Raw genomic sequence first — 16,387 nt, 5'->3', positions numbered from 1 at the left:
GCCTTAGACCTCTGTCTCTGCCTGTGAGTGACAGAAATACAGGTGTGTGCCACAACACTTGATTCTACTTGATTTTTTAAAATTTATTTTGATATCTAAATATAATTCATTTGGTCACTTTAAAATATGGAGCACCACATTCCCTTGTCTAATCAACTTCTGTTTACCTACTTCTTCCCCTGACTGCAGGGTAATAGTTCAATAGTTTCCATGTTTTGCTACTACAAAGTGTGCAAGGCATATGTTTTCACATATATTTTGGGCTTCTTCAGGGGAGCATCTGTGTGTGGAATTGCTCGGCACTAGATTTCATGCATTTGCTTTTCTGAGCCTAATGACATTGTTGTCCTAGCTTTATACTTCTCCCGCCTATGGAATTCACATATTCTCTATCTTAGGCAGAACTTGATGGCTGTGGGCTTTCTGACATTTTCTAATTTAGTGAGGGTGCAATGGTATTCTGGTCATTAACACTATTGCTTCTAATCAGTTCATTTGGTATAGTGATTCCTTACCTTAATGTTCTGCTGCAGTCATTCACTGTGACCACTTAAGTGGATGGTAATGGCAACTGTCTGGATATTGCGGCTTATCAGAAATGATAAAATAATATTTCTTCATTCTTAGATTTTTCTATGATTGCCCTTTCCCTCCTTCAACCCTGTTTCACCTAACATACCAAAGCACAGGATTGTGTTTCTCCATTAGAGTGAAAGTTGGTTTTGTTGTCGGCTCTGAATGAGAGGTAGGGAATGCTGCTTACAGCTTTAAATGATGCATAAAATATTATCTAAGTTTGGGTTTTATTGTTATGAAGAGACACCATGATCAAACATTTAATTGGGGCTGGCTTACAGTTTCAGAGGTTCAGTCCGTTATCATCATGGTGGGAAGCATGGCAGCATCCAGGCAGGCTTAGTACTGGAAGTGTTGAGAGTTCTACATCTTGATCTGATGGAGGACACTGTCTTCGCCAGGCAGCCAGGAGGAACATTTCTTCTGCACTGGACAAAGCCTGAGCACAGGAGCCTCAAAGCCCATTCCCATGGTGACACACTTCCTCTAAGAAGTCCACACCTCCTCCAATCATGACACACCTCCTAATAGTGCCACATTCCACCAGCCGAGTATATTCAGACCACCACGAACATACTTAAAAGTTCTCCATTCTTTTCAACAGCGTGTTGCAGGTGCAGTGAATATCAGTGGGAGAATCCAGAGTGTTCCTTCTAAACTAGAAATGCAAGCTCCTGTTATTTACATTAGAATCTTTTAAGTGCCAAGGGCATGAGAAAGAAAGCAACAAGTTGACATCTTGACACTCTGAAGTAGGTTCGATGTTTTTACAAACTGATCTGACACTCACAGCCAGGTCATGTTGCTGTTGTCCTGCTACACAGTATCTTATGGTCTAGACAACACCAGTGCCAGACAAGGGCACTCTGTGACCATGATGAAATCAGGCAAAACAACACTGCTTTAACTTTGTCTAAGCATAGAAAAAAATTAGTATGTAATATCAAAATGCCCATGAGATGTAAATTCATGGGAAGCCATTAAAGACTAAGTAAGTGTCATTATGGACTCAGCTCTGATTACAGGCTCCAGCAGACCAAACCAGAGCGGAGTTACTCGCTCTTAGTGCTGCATGTTCCCACTAAACTCTAAAGGGGGCTTGCTTTCCCCTTGTAGTAATTCACTTTCTTCTTGTTGCCACAAAGTATTTGACAAAAATCAGCTGACAGATGGAAGGGTTTATTTTGACTCCAAGATAGAGCATAAGTCATGGTGGGGAAGAGCTGCAGAAACAGGGTGGCTGCTCACTGAGCCCCTGCGGGTGAGAAGCACAGGGAGATGGATAGTATCTGTTACTTCCTCTCATTCGCACCCCTCTAGGCCCAAGGAACCACCTAGCCAGGGAGGTTTTTTATTCATTCATTTATTTATTTATTTATTTTTACCTCAATAAACCCTTCCTGTTTGAAATGACCGAGAAGCGACCAGTCTTCTCTTCAGGCTTCAGTTTTGCTTTCTTTGCCCTTTCCTGCTGATGAAGCCACAGTCATTGCTCAGCTCTGTGGAACAGTCCTTGTAATTGATAGGATGAAGGGTATTTTTCTACAATTGAAAATATAGGGGCCAGAGCAAGTGAGACCGGAGCAAGAGGGAGAAGGGAAGGGGGTGGGGGAATAAGAAAAGAAAAAAAAAAGAAAAAAAAGAAAGAAAAAGAAAGAAAAAGAAAATATAATGCAATTACTTTTAAAAACTGAATTTGTTTGGATTTTGTCTTTTAACATTGTCCATTCCTCACTCTGAGAACCTGCCATGTTGTTAGTTATAGCTTCATGCTGCCCCACTCCTAGAAAACATCCAAGCTATCCAGGGGCATTAAACTGCCCCCACTTCAAGACAGCACCTAGTCCAGGCCATTCCTCCTAATAGTATTCCGTGAGGTTTTCCTCAAATCACCCAGGCAAAATGCAGATCTTTCAACTGATTGGTAGCACCATCGCCTAAGAGCCTCGTGGTTCGTCACAGCGACGTTCACATGTTCTGTAATAAATCTAAAGTGTTCCAGCTATAGGTCTGTCTGTCTCTTGGTTGTCTTTGGCTGCATCACACTGACAGACAGGTCTGTGTGCTTTCTGTATGTTGTCTCACGTAAGCTGAAGCATTCCCATTTGAAGTATTTGCTGATGGAGAAGCAAAGGAAGTCACACATCACCTGCAACACCACACAGCTGACAAATGGCAAGAATGGAAGGTTCATCTTCCTTGTTCATCGGGACAGGGCTAGCTACTTTCGCTGGTGACCTTGACGATCTCTTGGAATCTGCCTTTAGTATTTGGTCACTGAAGATGAGAACCTGTGTGACAATAATAAAGACTGACATTATAACACGAAGAGGAACAAATACTACATGCAAGACCAGAACCAAACCTAAACCTCCAAAAGCTGTAGATAAAAACTTACTCGAAACCTCAGCTTCATTTTCTGAATCCCTGTGCTAGTCTCTGTGGAATACCTAGAATTGTTTCTTGGACCAAAATCAATAGTTTATGTTTACTTGTCTTGGCTTGAATCACCTCCATATAGTCAGAAGATCAATATCTTTAAGGAAATAGTTCAAAGGCAAGGATGATGTTTACAGGGGAAAAGGCAGTGATGTGTGAGAAAACTGCATTAGCATCGTAACTTGACCTTCTGTGTACACAACAAATTCTTCTATTCTGTTTTTTAAATTTCAAGCTGCATGCTACACATTAATACATTTTGTCAACTCTGTGCTCTTGACCCCTCTTGGCTTTGCTGCCTGCTATGCCTCTTATGTGAACGTCCTGCCAGGTTTCTGCCACTGTCCTTTCTATTGTAACCACCCAGCCACTCCCTATTCAACAATGGAGAAGGAAAAGGGTGAACCTTGGTGCCAGTCAGAGGGGCAACTTATCTTCTAGGAAGAGATGTGACTCAGGACTGACAGCTTGTTCCTTGTGGTCCACGCCGGAGCCATGGCAATGAGGATGCCATGAGCTTGCCCACTATTTAAATTCAAACCTCAGGACAGGGATCCAAAGATGGACTTGGGAGATTCCTGGATTTCTTTATTTGCTCCTCTTCCCTGTGTAGCCACACTGAGTGGATCCCCAGAGTTTTCTCTTCATTACTGATGTCCTTATTTGGCATATTGGGAATAGGAGCTTGCTTGTCTTGAGCCCAGGTTCTGACACTAACACCATCACTTTCTTCTACTTTACATTTAGGATTACCACCTGAACTTAAAATCCTGTGGAATGGCTGTTAATTTTACATTGGCTTTTTTTTGTGTGTGTGTCAACATCTGTGAAACACATTAAACTGTGAATTGTTTGGACTGTGTTCCTTTTAATATTTGGTTGACCCTGAGTATGCACTTAGGCTTTGAGGGATGCTGTGAGTGCTCAACAACGTGAGCTGAAGGTCCAGAAAAAGCCGCACCTGTACTAGAAATTCTACGAGCTTAATTGACTCGTTAGAATTCCCATGATTGTTGAGTCCTGGAATGCTGCAAATCCAGAGCCAAGTAATCTTGGCTCATGTAATTGCCATTCTTCGCTGCCTTAGATCTAACAGTCTTACGACTATCACGTGATGTCTTTTGCTCGTCCTTAAAAGTCCACGAACTTCCACCAACCTCAAACCAAAGATTGTGCATCTCGTAGTACCTGAAGGCTTGTCTGTCCTAATGTGTTTGAAATGACTTTCTTCTGTGCTTCAACCGATGTTCACACGACCTGGCTGCGGTCACTCATTTCTGGTTCTAGAATGAACTCTATTCTCTCTGAGGCGCCAGCTGTGTTTTTATATAAACGGTAACCAAAAATGGCAAACATCCCTTCTAAGAGGCATGGACGCCTCTAGACTCTGAGATCTCTATAGACAGTCACAGGGCTTACCAGTTGCTTTCATATTCAATGCTGCTCAAACAGTACCGAGAGAGGTTCCCTGCGGCTCAGATTTTTCAAGAACCTATTCTCAAAGTCCAAGGAAAGGCCTGCTAGAGACTCTCTTTAGCTCAACCTTCCTTCCAAACCCGTACCTTACTGTGTACCATCTGGCAAGCGGCCTGCATAGCCAGAGGGCGAGAAGCGCGATGGACAGGCCGAAAGGCCAATCAGGCCCAGGCCTTGGCATCCCCGGAAAAGGCGGGGCGCTTGCGTCACCGGTTCCGCGGCGCGGGATTGGCTGACCGGGCTGCTTGTGGTGGCGGGAGATTTCAGATGTATTGGCCCAGCCGTGTGCAGCGGTTAATGCGCAGTGGGCGTGGGACCCGGAAGGCGAGCCTGCAGAGCATTGCCCCAGATCAGGTCGCGACCGAGACCCGGGAAGATGGAGAGGCACCGGACGCGCGCCCTCGGCCGGGACAGCAAGACGTCAAGGAGGAAGGGCCTGCCGTCCGTGCCGCCCGCTGGCCCCTACGAGCCCGGGGAGAAGCGCCCCAAGTTGGTAAGTGTGGGCCAGAGCCACGGCGTGCGGCGACTCCCGCGGCCTTACAGCTCCCATGTGCCCCAAGTGACATCCCCGGGAGCTGGGAGCTAGGTTTGTTTCAGAAGGCCTGAGCTGTTAATCGGCTTAGATCCACAGTGACAAGGCGGGATTCGATTCCTTCCTGGGATGGATGCCCTGATGTCTGTGAAGCCCAGCAGTTCTTTGGGCGTATCTGAAAAACAGTTCAAATGGCTATTTACTGACGTCATCAAGGCGGATTCTACATTTTTAAAGAAAGTTAAAATTTACCCCATCCCTTTAGTATAACAGTCAGTCAGACAGAAAGTGAACTTTAGCTGATTGTCCTTCCTCCCCCGTCTAATATTTTAATTCAACAAGAACCTTTTAAGGTGGACGTCATTTTACAAGTTGAGGCAACTCGTTTTTCAAACTTGGCGGGCTGTGTAGTCACTGCTAAAGAATGTCATGTTTAGCTTGGAAGGAGGCTTCAAGTATCTGAAACTCGTTAATCGGGTTGGCTTTGCGTTCTTAAAGCTTAAGGAAGAGCTATGATTAGCACCTGGTAAGCTTTTTGTTAGTGTCAGCTGGAAGGCAACTAGGTAATGAGGGTGATTTCATTCAGTTTGTCTGAGTGTGTGGGTTGGTAGATTTTGGTATTAGTCCAAGAGAATTGGAGAGTTAAGACTGACTGTTAACTTTCCTTAGAAGTATGGGAAAATTATTTTTCTGTATTGATAGAAACAGGATTTGCCTTTTCTTGTCAAATACAATTTCAGGAATTTAAACCATGATTATATCCAAAATAATAGATTGTGAATCAATCGCTAAGTATAATATTTACTTGTAATTGAAGAAAGCTGAGCGCAGAGACATGAGACGTTGAGATAAGTGGGGACTGATTATACAGAAGTGAGTATCAAAATCACACGAGGAATAGCAGCATTTTTTGGAGAGGGTTGTGCTTCATCACTCCTGACTGCTCAGGTTGGAGACTGACTAGGAGAGAGTTAACCTGGTCATGATAGATTCTGTCCACTCTGAGAGGGATCCACCGGATGCTGCCATCTCCTCCTCCTCCTCCTCCTCCCCCTTCTTCTTTTCAAAGATTTATTTATTATTTTTATGTAAGTACACTGTAGCTGTTTTCAGATACACCAGGAGGGAGACTCAGATGTCATTACGGATGGTTGTGAGCCACCGTGTTGTGGTTGCTGGGACTTGAACGCAGGACCTTCGGAAGAGCAGAGCAGCAGTCAGTGCTCTTAACTGCTGCGCCATCTCACCAGCCCCCATCTCTTCTTTTTATACTTTACTTTCTGGGTTAGTGCTCAGCACCTGTTGTCTGGGCTGCCAGGGAAGTGTGATTTCCTGTAGTTTACAATGTAGCATTCTTGAATAAATATTTGATTTTACTGAAGGCTGGTGATTGTGTTTTTAGTATCTCTCAGGAATGCCACGGTGACCATGCCATTTGATAAAAGTCATGCTGAAATGAAGTCTAAAAGACAACACGTTGAAGTTCTAAGATGTTGAACTCTACAGTGTTGAGTTCATGGGTGGGGCTTGAGTTGAATCATGACTTCATAATTCATTTAGAAGTAATTTGGATTCTTGATGATCTCTGCAGTTAGACTTTTACTTACATATTAATTTTATTATTGTAATTTTTTAATGTTTTGAGATTATAATTACATCATTTTCTCTAGTTCCTCTCCCTTCAGCTCCTCCTGTGTGCCACCCCCTTTCTGAAGTTCATGGCTTCTTTTTCTTTAGTTGTTGCTACGTATGTATGTGTATTTTTAAACTATAAATTTATAATCTTTTTTTTTTTTCCTGAGACAGGGTTTCTCTGTATAGCCCTGGCTGTCCTGGAACTCACTCTGTAGACCAGGCTGACTTCGAACTCAGAAATCCGCCTGCCTCTGCCTCCCAGGTGCTGGGATTAAAGGCATGCGCCACCACTGCCCAGCATAAATTTATAATCTTAAATATAATAATACAACCTGCTCAGTCCATGTAGTGGACTGTTTGGACACATCCTTCTCTAGAGAGTGGTAGTCCTTGCCAAGGGAACTCCTGACGTTTGGCCTGTTCTCAGGGCTGATGGTTTGTTATTGGATAGCATGTTGGGGTGTGTGCTCTTTCCTGGGGAAGACTGTCCTTGTCTCACCATTCCTTAGTGCCTGAAGTTCTTTGTCCAGGGTTGAGTGCTCGTGAGCTTTCCACTTCCAAATTAGCACGTCTTCCTGGTGCTCTTACTGTTCAGGGCTCGTTCAGGCCGCCATATTTATTGGTGAGACTTCATGGGTATAGCTTCTCTGACACTTCTTGGAGGCAGAATCTCACAGTACTCTCCCTGTTCTTCCTGCTCTTACAGTTGTCCCGTGTCCTCTTCTGCAGTGATCCCTGAGCCTTAGGTGCAGGGGTTGTTTTGTAGAGGAACAAACTGGACCGGGCTCCACAACTCTGCATTTTGATCAGTTGTGGTCTTCCATAACGGTCTTCATCTGTCGCCAAGAGAAGTTTCCTTGCTGAGGAGTGAGAGCCGAACTTACCCGCTAGGCTCTGGAGGAGGATGTGTCCATGGTAATTTCTTCACAGTGTCTTCTGCTCCATCCACTTGGCATCAGCCGTGGCGGCTCCATCTTGCTTTTCTGGATATTTGACTGTAGCTGTTGCTTTTTCTTTTGGTACATGCTTCTTTTTTCATACCTCCCTGGCCATTCTCGAGAGTCCTCTGTTCCTTGGCTGTTTATTCCTCAATAGTTGTGGTGTGTGCAGTCTTTGGATCTACATTGGCTCGACTTCATGGCTGCTTGCTGGCTTAAGGAAGCGCATCACGTTAAGCCAGTGGGATTCCAGGATGCCTGGACTGGGGTGCTTTTCTGTGGAGGTGCTGTTGGGTTGCCACCAGAAGCCTGAGGATGAAGCTGATTTAGGACGACTTTTCCTAATGAACTCATCCACCTCACCTGTGTTTTTGCCAGAGGCCCATTGCTTAGTCTCATTTGCCTGCTGAACAACCCTTTCAGTCCCTCACTGCACTCTAGAGACCTTAAGAGGGGACTTAGTAAGATAATTGCCCTGGAGCCTGCTGTAGGTCTTGTAAGCAGCATCTGGCCCTGAGACCTCTTTCCTGTCTAGAACAGAACTAAGTGGAAAGAAAGGTTTCCTACTTGCTGTGAAAAGCCTTGCAGTGACTTCTAATTGCTGTTCGCCACACACAGCTACTCAGTGACTGTCACTAGGTCCAGATTGACCAAGACATGGCTTTTGGGAGAAGTCTCCATTTGTATTGTGGGTGCCAGTATCCAGCACAAGACCTGTAAATCATGAATTCAAGTGGGTAGAGGAGTTCTTTAATTAGGGATAGTCTTTCAAAGTTCTCACACCCTTTAGGGTAAATCTTGTCGTTAATGGTTTCTATCAAGTATATTTCTCTTGCTTGATTATATCTTTATAATTCCTTCAGTTTTGGTTGTGAGTTTTTTTTTTTTTGTTTCTGCCCTGCCTCTTCTGCAGCGATCCCTGAGCTTTGAGTCTTATCAATTGAAACTGTGTATATTTACCATTTAGGGGGATTATTTATGAATGAGCAAGCCTTATAAATACCAATATATTTAGTTGGAATATTTTGGTAGGTAGTGTCAAAAGGAACAGTCCTTCTACCAGCTAATTTAATAGAGTTTACTTGAATAAAATAAAAAGAAAATGATTAGACAGCTCCCAGATCTAGAAGAGCTCCAAGCAGATTGTGGTCAGCATTCATGAACCAGGACAAGGTATAGGAAAATCTGGGCTGTCAGTCTTTGGGTTATAGCTGTACTAGTTGCTTGATGAGCCTAATCAGTTAACTGGTGCTTGGATGTTCTGTAACCAGCCAAAGTCAGTTGCTGTGATTAAACTACTTTGGTTTGGTCGGTTGGGTTGAGAGCTTGCTCAGACCAAGGCCATGCCTTCCTACAAAGTTTGATTAGTAGACTTGTTTGTCATTTGAGGAATGAGTTATATAAAGGTGCTGACGGGCACAAGGTCCTGATCTTTAATCAGCATTCCATTATGGACTTTAGGAGTTTGAGTATGTTTTGTATTTTTTTTTTTCTCATCTAAAATCTATTAACAGTAGCAAAAAAAAAAAAAAAAGTCTTTAATAAATATGTAGGTAATGACATCGTGGTCATAGGCAGATTTTGAGGCCAGGAGAGGTAGAAAGTTGGACAACTTGTGTTTTATTTTTGAATTTAGGAAAAAGTGAGATCAGAACAGGTGTTGCGACAGGCTTGCTTTATTGTCTGGTGTTCGTGGAATCAGGTGTAGGGAGATATTCTCCTTAATCTGCTGTTACCTTATATGGCAAAAAAGAGCTTTACTGTAATGTTTGCAGGCTAAAAATGGCAGGTTATTAGAGCGAGAGGTGAAGTTTTGCTGACAGGAGGAGAAGATGATGTGACTGTAGTAATGCAGCCATTAGAAACTGGGAGTCCGTGTTCTTCCAAGCACCTGTGTCCAGACTGTGGCCCAACACAGGCTGCTTCAGTGTCCAGTGGGGGAGGGGGGGTAGGACAACAGCACGCCGACTTGAGTACAGTGAAACCTATGTGGGACTTCTGCCCTCTAGAATGGCTGGATGATTTCTGGTTTTGCCATCTACTTTGTGATATTTTTCTCCCCCAACTGTAATAGGAAGTCGAGCAGGTATTGTAGTTACAAGGATGATCACGTTGAAGTCTTAGGATGGTCTAATCTGTTTACATTTCTCCTCCTCCTCTTCCTCTTCTTCCTCCTCCCCTCCCCTCCCCTCCCCTCCCCTCAACACCCCTTCCCTTTTGTTTTCGTCTTTGTCTTCATCATCTTCGTCTTTGTCTTCATCATCTTCCTCTTTTGAGACAGAGCTCTGGCTGGCCTAACTATGTAGACCAGGCTGTCCTCTAACACACAGATATTTGGTTAACCTAAAGGATCCAGAATCCAGATAACGTTCTTAGTTGAAGTCTTTGGGCACTTGATTCATGCACAGCCAAAGTCCATGTGGAATGTATTAGCCATAGTAACCTTCATTTGCAAGGAAAATCATGTAGGGTGTTTTTCTAAGAAATAGCTCTGACCTTTCTCAGATTTCCCTTTCTAGTCTTCCTTAGGAATAGAATGCAGCCTTCCAAAGAGATGCCCTCCCAAAGGAAGCAGAACACTTTCTCGTTTCTTTAACTTTAGACATAGGAATATTGAGGTTTGGAGGTTAGTATTTTGGTAGAGGTTTTATAGCTGTAGGAAATCCAGGCTTGGTCCTTATGTCACCACCCCTCCACTATTGTTTTTAATGTATGAGTTATGAGAATGTACCGAGTGGCTCTTTTGGGAGTACAGTTAGCTGCTGAGAACAGGGCTGTGCAGTGTTTGGTGTTCGTGGACTGGGCTGGGTCTTTTTCTCTGAGTGTAAGGATGGGTGGGCATAGGGATGATTTCCTCAGATTTAGAGCGAGGCTTAATTGCTTTTTTTTTCAAAGGCTCATGTCTTTAATTATGAAGCAAGCAAACTGACATACATTTATTATACTGTGAAACCTTGCATTGCATCTAGTCTGTCTTGTAGCAATTGCTTCTGAACAGATGTTACCTGAAACACCTTTTTGCAGTTGGTGGAATGCTAAAATTTGTCATGCTTTTATTATTGTTGCCTTGAATTAACTCTGCTTTATGGCATAACTTTATTGCTGTGTCCTAGGATCTTTATATATTTATTGCCTTATAAATTGGATTTAAAATTGGCTTTTTATATAGAATGTAAATTAACATGTATATAACTTGTTTATGTTTGCAGAATAATACAAGAACCCCCCCGTCCCCCAAGATATTACACTAATGGAGTTGTCTTTAACTAAGCACATAGCATCATCTAAAGCAGGAGTCAAGTGAATGGTGAAGAATGTGCTTGCTTCATACTCGTGCTTGTTTATCCCAGAGCCTCATTTGACTTTTAGATCTATAAAATATAGATTAAGCATAACCTTTTACTTCATGGGATATTAAGGATCAAAGCACGAGCTCTTTTTGAACAGCATCTACAAAGGTAATGTCTTCTCGGTAGCAGCAGGATAGCATTGAAACACCTTACCATTGGGAGCAATTTTTCTCAAATTGCAAGGCAAGTGGTCATTATTAACTTAGGAGACAATTTGAGAGTTTAAAACGTTCGGCTTTGTAGCTGAGATGTTGGGGTTTCCAGTTACCTTGCTGCAGGCTGTCTGGAAGTGCTTGCTGTGGACCTTATTCTTCGCACAGCTCCCTGCCTTCCTTTGTTGCTGTTGGTGTTTGGAGGGACATGGATAACATGAGCAGTAACTTCTGTTCTCAGGGCTTGGATCCTGACTGTGCCAGTTGGTAGCTGGGCAATGGCAGGCAGTAGCTGCCTCTTTAGGTGCCTTCCTTTGTTCACAAGGAAAGCAGGGCAATTTTGCAGACTCAAAGTTAGTATAGGGCTGGAGGAGCAGTGCTTCCTGGCTGTCACCTCTGAGTGTTTGCTATGTAAAGGGTTGGCTGCCTTTGCTGTATAGTAATAGTAGTAATGCAATTTCTGTGTGTATTTTGGGTCACTAGGCACATACAATGGATATTTGACTAACTTCCTCATCCTGGAGAATCTTTGTTAAACCGCGATAGTTCCTCCGGGTGTACAGAGTCAGGAACATTAGTTGGCAGTGCCAGGTGACAGTGGTGGCTGTGGTCAGGACTAATGATTAGGGCAGGTTTCTAAAGCTTTCTGAGCAGGGCTTCTGATTGTAAACTGAGACTTGTGGAACTATGAACCCTCCATATAAATGAAACAACCAAAAAAACCTGTTAACACCCTGAAATCGTCTTGAATGATAATAAAAATAATGTTGCTAATACACGTGTAAATATAAAGTGGACTGTAAGTATACTTATGGATCTTTTGTAGCTATCAGACTAAGCTAGATTTACATATGAATCCAAAACAAAACCATAAAGCCATTAAGATGCAAATTAACAACACCACTAGTTTAATGTGATTGATGATTTGTTGCTAAAACTAAGTCACTCTTCTAGGATTTAAAGTGCTGGAATCAAACAAAAGTTTTCCAGCATAGTTTTTTGTTTAATGATGAGACAAAAATGGTGTCAGCACTTAATCAGTAGCGAGGAATGTATACAGCGAGTGTCAGAAGGTTAGTTCTGATAGATGTCTTAGGTAAAATAGAACCTTGCAGTCTTAAATATATTTTTATATATTTAATCATAAAAGAGACGTTCACCAAGAAGCTTTAAGAATCCTATGGAAATGTCCTTTTTTTTCTCCTTCATTCATATTATCTCCCTACAGGGTTTAAAATTAAGAAAGAAATTTTTTTTAAAAGCAGGTTTTGAATTTACTATTTTTTAAAGTAGATCTGTGAATGGAGTTAGTATTTTCTTTGTTCCCAATCATTGAGCATCATGGTATGTATTAAATAATGGGAAGGAAGGAGGAAGGAGGCTATGAGGCAGTGTATCTGATGCGGGCATTCTGTGTGCTGAGGGATTTGAGCTGTGTTCAGGTAGGTGAGGTTCGTGTCATACTGTCACAAATTAAAGGATAGCTAAAGTGCCTGTTCAGTGTGCCACTGCTTCCTCCCAGGTATGCTGTAGAAATTTTCGAAACCCTTAGTTTTGTTACATGGGTAAATTGTAAGATCCATAATTGCGTATTTGATTAAGGTAATTTTATTTGAGATAGTGTTTAATGTAGTCTAAACTGGCTTTGAAGTCGGTACATGGCAAAGATTTGCTTTGAATTCCTGATCATCCTGCTTCAGTCTTCCAAATGTTGGCATTATAGACATGTGCCACCACCACTCCTAGCCCTATCTGGGTAATTTTATTGTGAACTATTTCCCTCAAATATGTTTTTTCTTTTTTTTAAAAAAAAACTTTAATTGCTGCATTTTCCCAAGGTAGGCTGTTTATTTGTACCATAAAGTTAAACTTTGTAACATCCCAATTTTAAATTAAAGGTTTTCACATTGGTGACATTAATTATGGATTGTAAGAATTAAACTGTTTTTGTTTATTGAAACTTTGGCTAGAATTCAATTCATGATGACAATTACAATTCATTTTTAATGAATAATTTGACAGCCTGAGAAATGAATATAAAAAATGGAGTACATATAATCTGCATCCAGAAATCCAATGTGACAGGTTCATTTCTTTATAAAGGGTGAAGGTCTCCAATTAAAACCATGTTCTAACTTCACTCAGCCTCCCATCAAAGGGTGTTTTGCTCTTACTGATAATGTTACATTCAATACATTTTCAGTTCCTTTATGCGCATGCTCGTAAGCCTGCCTGAGGGTCACTTTTTCTGTGAAGCCTGGCACAGGCTTAGATAATCTGAATGCTTGCCTAACTGAGAAGCCAAGTTACTCTAGGAACTTTATACCACTTGGTTTCTTCATTCATTCATGATTAATCTAAACTTAAATGTAATTTAGATATCCCACATGTCTGCTTCATTTTATGGAATGTTCTAGAGGTATTGGGCAAAGGCATGTAAAAACTGCCAGGAGTTTTCAGGATTGGCATGTCTATGCCCCAGCCATAGCCACTGGGACAGTTTAGGTTTAAGCTGGAATTCTTAATCTGTGTGCAAATGGTAAAATGGAAGTGGCCTCTGTACGTGGATTGCTGTGAGCACTGGTTGGGATTATTATCACAGGTTAGGCAGAGTGCTTACCAGTGCAGATGTGGCCCCTGTTGGTAGTTCTACTGGTGCTGCACTTTTCAGGGACACATCAAAGTACCCGAGACCTCATTCAGGACTGTGAAATGCAGCCTGCCGTGCAGGACTGTTTATTTGGAAGGGGATCTGAAGAGCTCTGCTAATGAACATTTTGACTTTTTTCTTTTACTTTTCTTCCTTTGTCTCCTCTCATTATGTCTTTCCTGCCAGACCCAGGTATTGTGCCCAGGAACTCCGCCCTTCATTGGAGAGGGACACGTATCCTGAAATTTGGGCCGTGAATGCATTTTTTCCTCTTCTTCTTAATCTCGGCCTTTATCCCCTGACCTTGCCTCTCTTTCCTTCCGTGCCTGATTCTGCTGTCAACATTTGCTTCTTACTTAACCCTTACTCCACAAAGATAACCCCAGAGCTTTCTTTGGTCCACGGAGCCTTCACCTTCCTTGCTTCCTGCAGCCTCATGTATGGTGAATATAATAGATGACTTCTGGCTCCCTTATCTTGCCTCAGATCTCTCCTGTACCTCCACTCTAGTGGAGGAACCAGGCAGTCATCGTGCTGAACTTGGCTGCTGTATCCTGGTGGAAACCTTCCCTGCTATTTGACCTCCTGCTCCTATCACATGGCTTTAAACACTGTAGGCGAATCGTCATCCTTAAGGCAGCTACCTTACACTGCTCTGACGCTGGGCTGGGCACTGTCTTAATCACTAACTTTTCACACACTACTTTGAAAGCAGGACTCTCACATAGATCTGAAGCGGCTTGGGAACCTTCCAAGGTGTCCCAGTAGGGAACAGGCCTTGTTAGAGAGGAACACTGGCAGAGTGCTTGGGCCTTGACTGGTAAGTCTCTCTGGCCACCACCTCTGGTTTTTTTTTAGTGGTTGTGCTAAACATTATTACCACTTTTTCTCCCCTTCATCAGTAGATGTGATTTCTTTTTGTATAAATGTATAAAACTTACTTTGTAATTTTTTTATCTTAATTTTGAATTTTATCTTATATTTTTAAGTTTTTATGTGAGTACACTGTTTTTGCTCTCCTCAGACAGACCAGAAGAGGGCATCGAATCCTATTACAGATGGTAGTGAGCCACCATGTGGTTGCTGGGAGTTGAACTCAGGACCTCTGGAAGAGCAGCCAGAGCAGTGCTCTTATCCTCTGAGCCATCTCTCCAGCCCCTTTATTTTTTATTTTGATGTAATGTGGCCCACACTGGCCTCAAACTTGTATGTAGCTGGGTTGTAGGAGCTCTAAACTCCTTCAAGGGAGTTTCTGTGCTTCATAGTTCTCTATATACCAGGCCCGACAAGTGGCTCGCTAGCCTCAGGACTCCTGATCTGTATCCTGTTTCATTTGTAGATGTAAAGACACAGGAAACATTCTTCAGGCTTATTAGTATTGGAGTAAGAGGAAGAACTCCGTTGTGTTTTTGACGCTGTATTCGGGTATTCACTTCACAAATGTGCACTCCTTTTAACTATTAAAATTTAAAAATTAATTTCCTTTAATTAGCCATTGAGGTGTCTTTTTTTAATATTATGTTGGAATGTGGTTATTTCTGTGGTTTCTGCTTTATCCCGAATCAGATAGGTATAGTTTATAGGCTTGTTCTCTGCACTAAAGCTTAAATAACATAGTGTCCTGTGACACTATTCCCTGGAGCCATCAACAAACATCTACCCATCCCAGATAGGGAACCAATGATATACCAAAGAAACCAGTCCCACGTGTTCAACCAGTTAGTTTTATTGGAATCTACTCACAGGAATGTAGGTAAGTACTTACTTACAGGGACAGACATGATTCAAAGACAGCTGCATCACCAAAGCCCACCCCATCGTGGGCCACAGCTCCTGAGAATGGGAACCCTGGAGCTCCTTGCATGATCTGCAGTCACTTGCCAGGCTTGGAGAGTGTCTTTTCAGGCAGCTTAGCTGGCTGTGGCTCCTCTAGGATGCTCTGCACATCTCAGGCAGCTCTGTTGATCTCTGGGGTACTTGGGTTGGTCTGCAGGCGACCTATTGCTGCATGTGCTTAGGGAGGGAGGGCCATTGGGACTTCTTGAAGCCTTTGAGTTGTCTACTTCCCGAGTCCAACAGCTTCCCGAGATAGACTGTGTCCATTGCCCTTTAGAAGAGTGGTTCTTAACCTGGTGGGACGACCCTCTCACAGAGCTTGCCTGAGATCATCAGAAAACACAGATATTTTCATTGTGATTCATAACAATGGCAAAATTAGTTATGAAGTAGCAACAAAATAATTTTATGGCCAGGGTCACCAAATGTATTAAAGGGTTGCAGCATGAGGAGGGTTAGAACACCCATTTGCTTAACCTTTTTAATTAACATGCTGTGTCTTAATGAGTTTCTCATCAAGATGGAAGCTTTTGGTTTCAGAAGAAATTGCCACATAAAACATATGTGCATACATGTGAGAAGTAAAGAAACCTCTGATATTCATTTTATTTTTGTTTATACCTCAGAGAGTGACTTCATTAAACAAAGAGAAACTCCCTCATAAAAAAGTCCATCCCATCATCAGCCACCAAACCTAGATACTAATGCTCATGTCANCAAGATTCTGCTGAAGGGACCCTGATATTGCGGACTCTTGTGAGGCTATGCCAGTGCCTGGCAAANACAGAAGTGGATGCTCACAG

General features: G+C 42.5%; 1 protein-coding gene across 1 annotated transcript in view; it reads left to right on the top strand.

Annotated features, from left to right (window-relative positions):
* The first annotated feature begins 4,852 nt into the window (after window positions 1–4,852).
* The window catches only part of Diaph3 (diaphanous related formin 3), a 454,769-nt gene continuing 443,234 nt past the window's right edge, over window positions 4,853–16,387 (top strand). Inside the window, exon 1 of the mRNA XM_021202828.2 lies at window positions 4,853–4,984. Within this exon, the coding sequence (XP_021058487.1) occupies window positions 4,868–4,984 (117 nt within the window). The 5' untranslated portion in view covers window positions 4,853–4,867. The remainder of the gene's footprint in view (window positions 4,985–16,387) is intronic.

The sequence above is a fragment of the Mus pahari genome, chromosome 8 (genome assembly GCF_900095145.1).
Source record: "Mus pahari chromosome 8, PAHARI_EIJ_v1.1, whole genome shotgun sequence".
NCBI classification, from domain to species: domain Eukaryota; kingdom Metazoa; phylum Chordata; class Mammalia; order Rodentia; family Muridae; genus Mus; species Mus pahari.
Note: the sequence above shows the minus strand (reverse complement) of the source record. Positions and strands in the feature narration are given on the sequence as shown.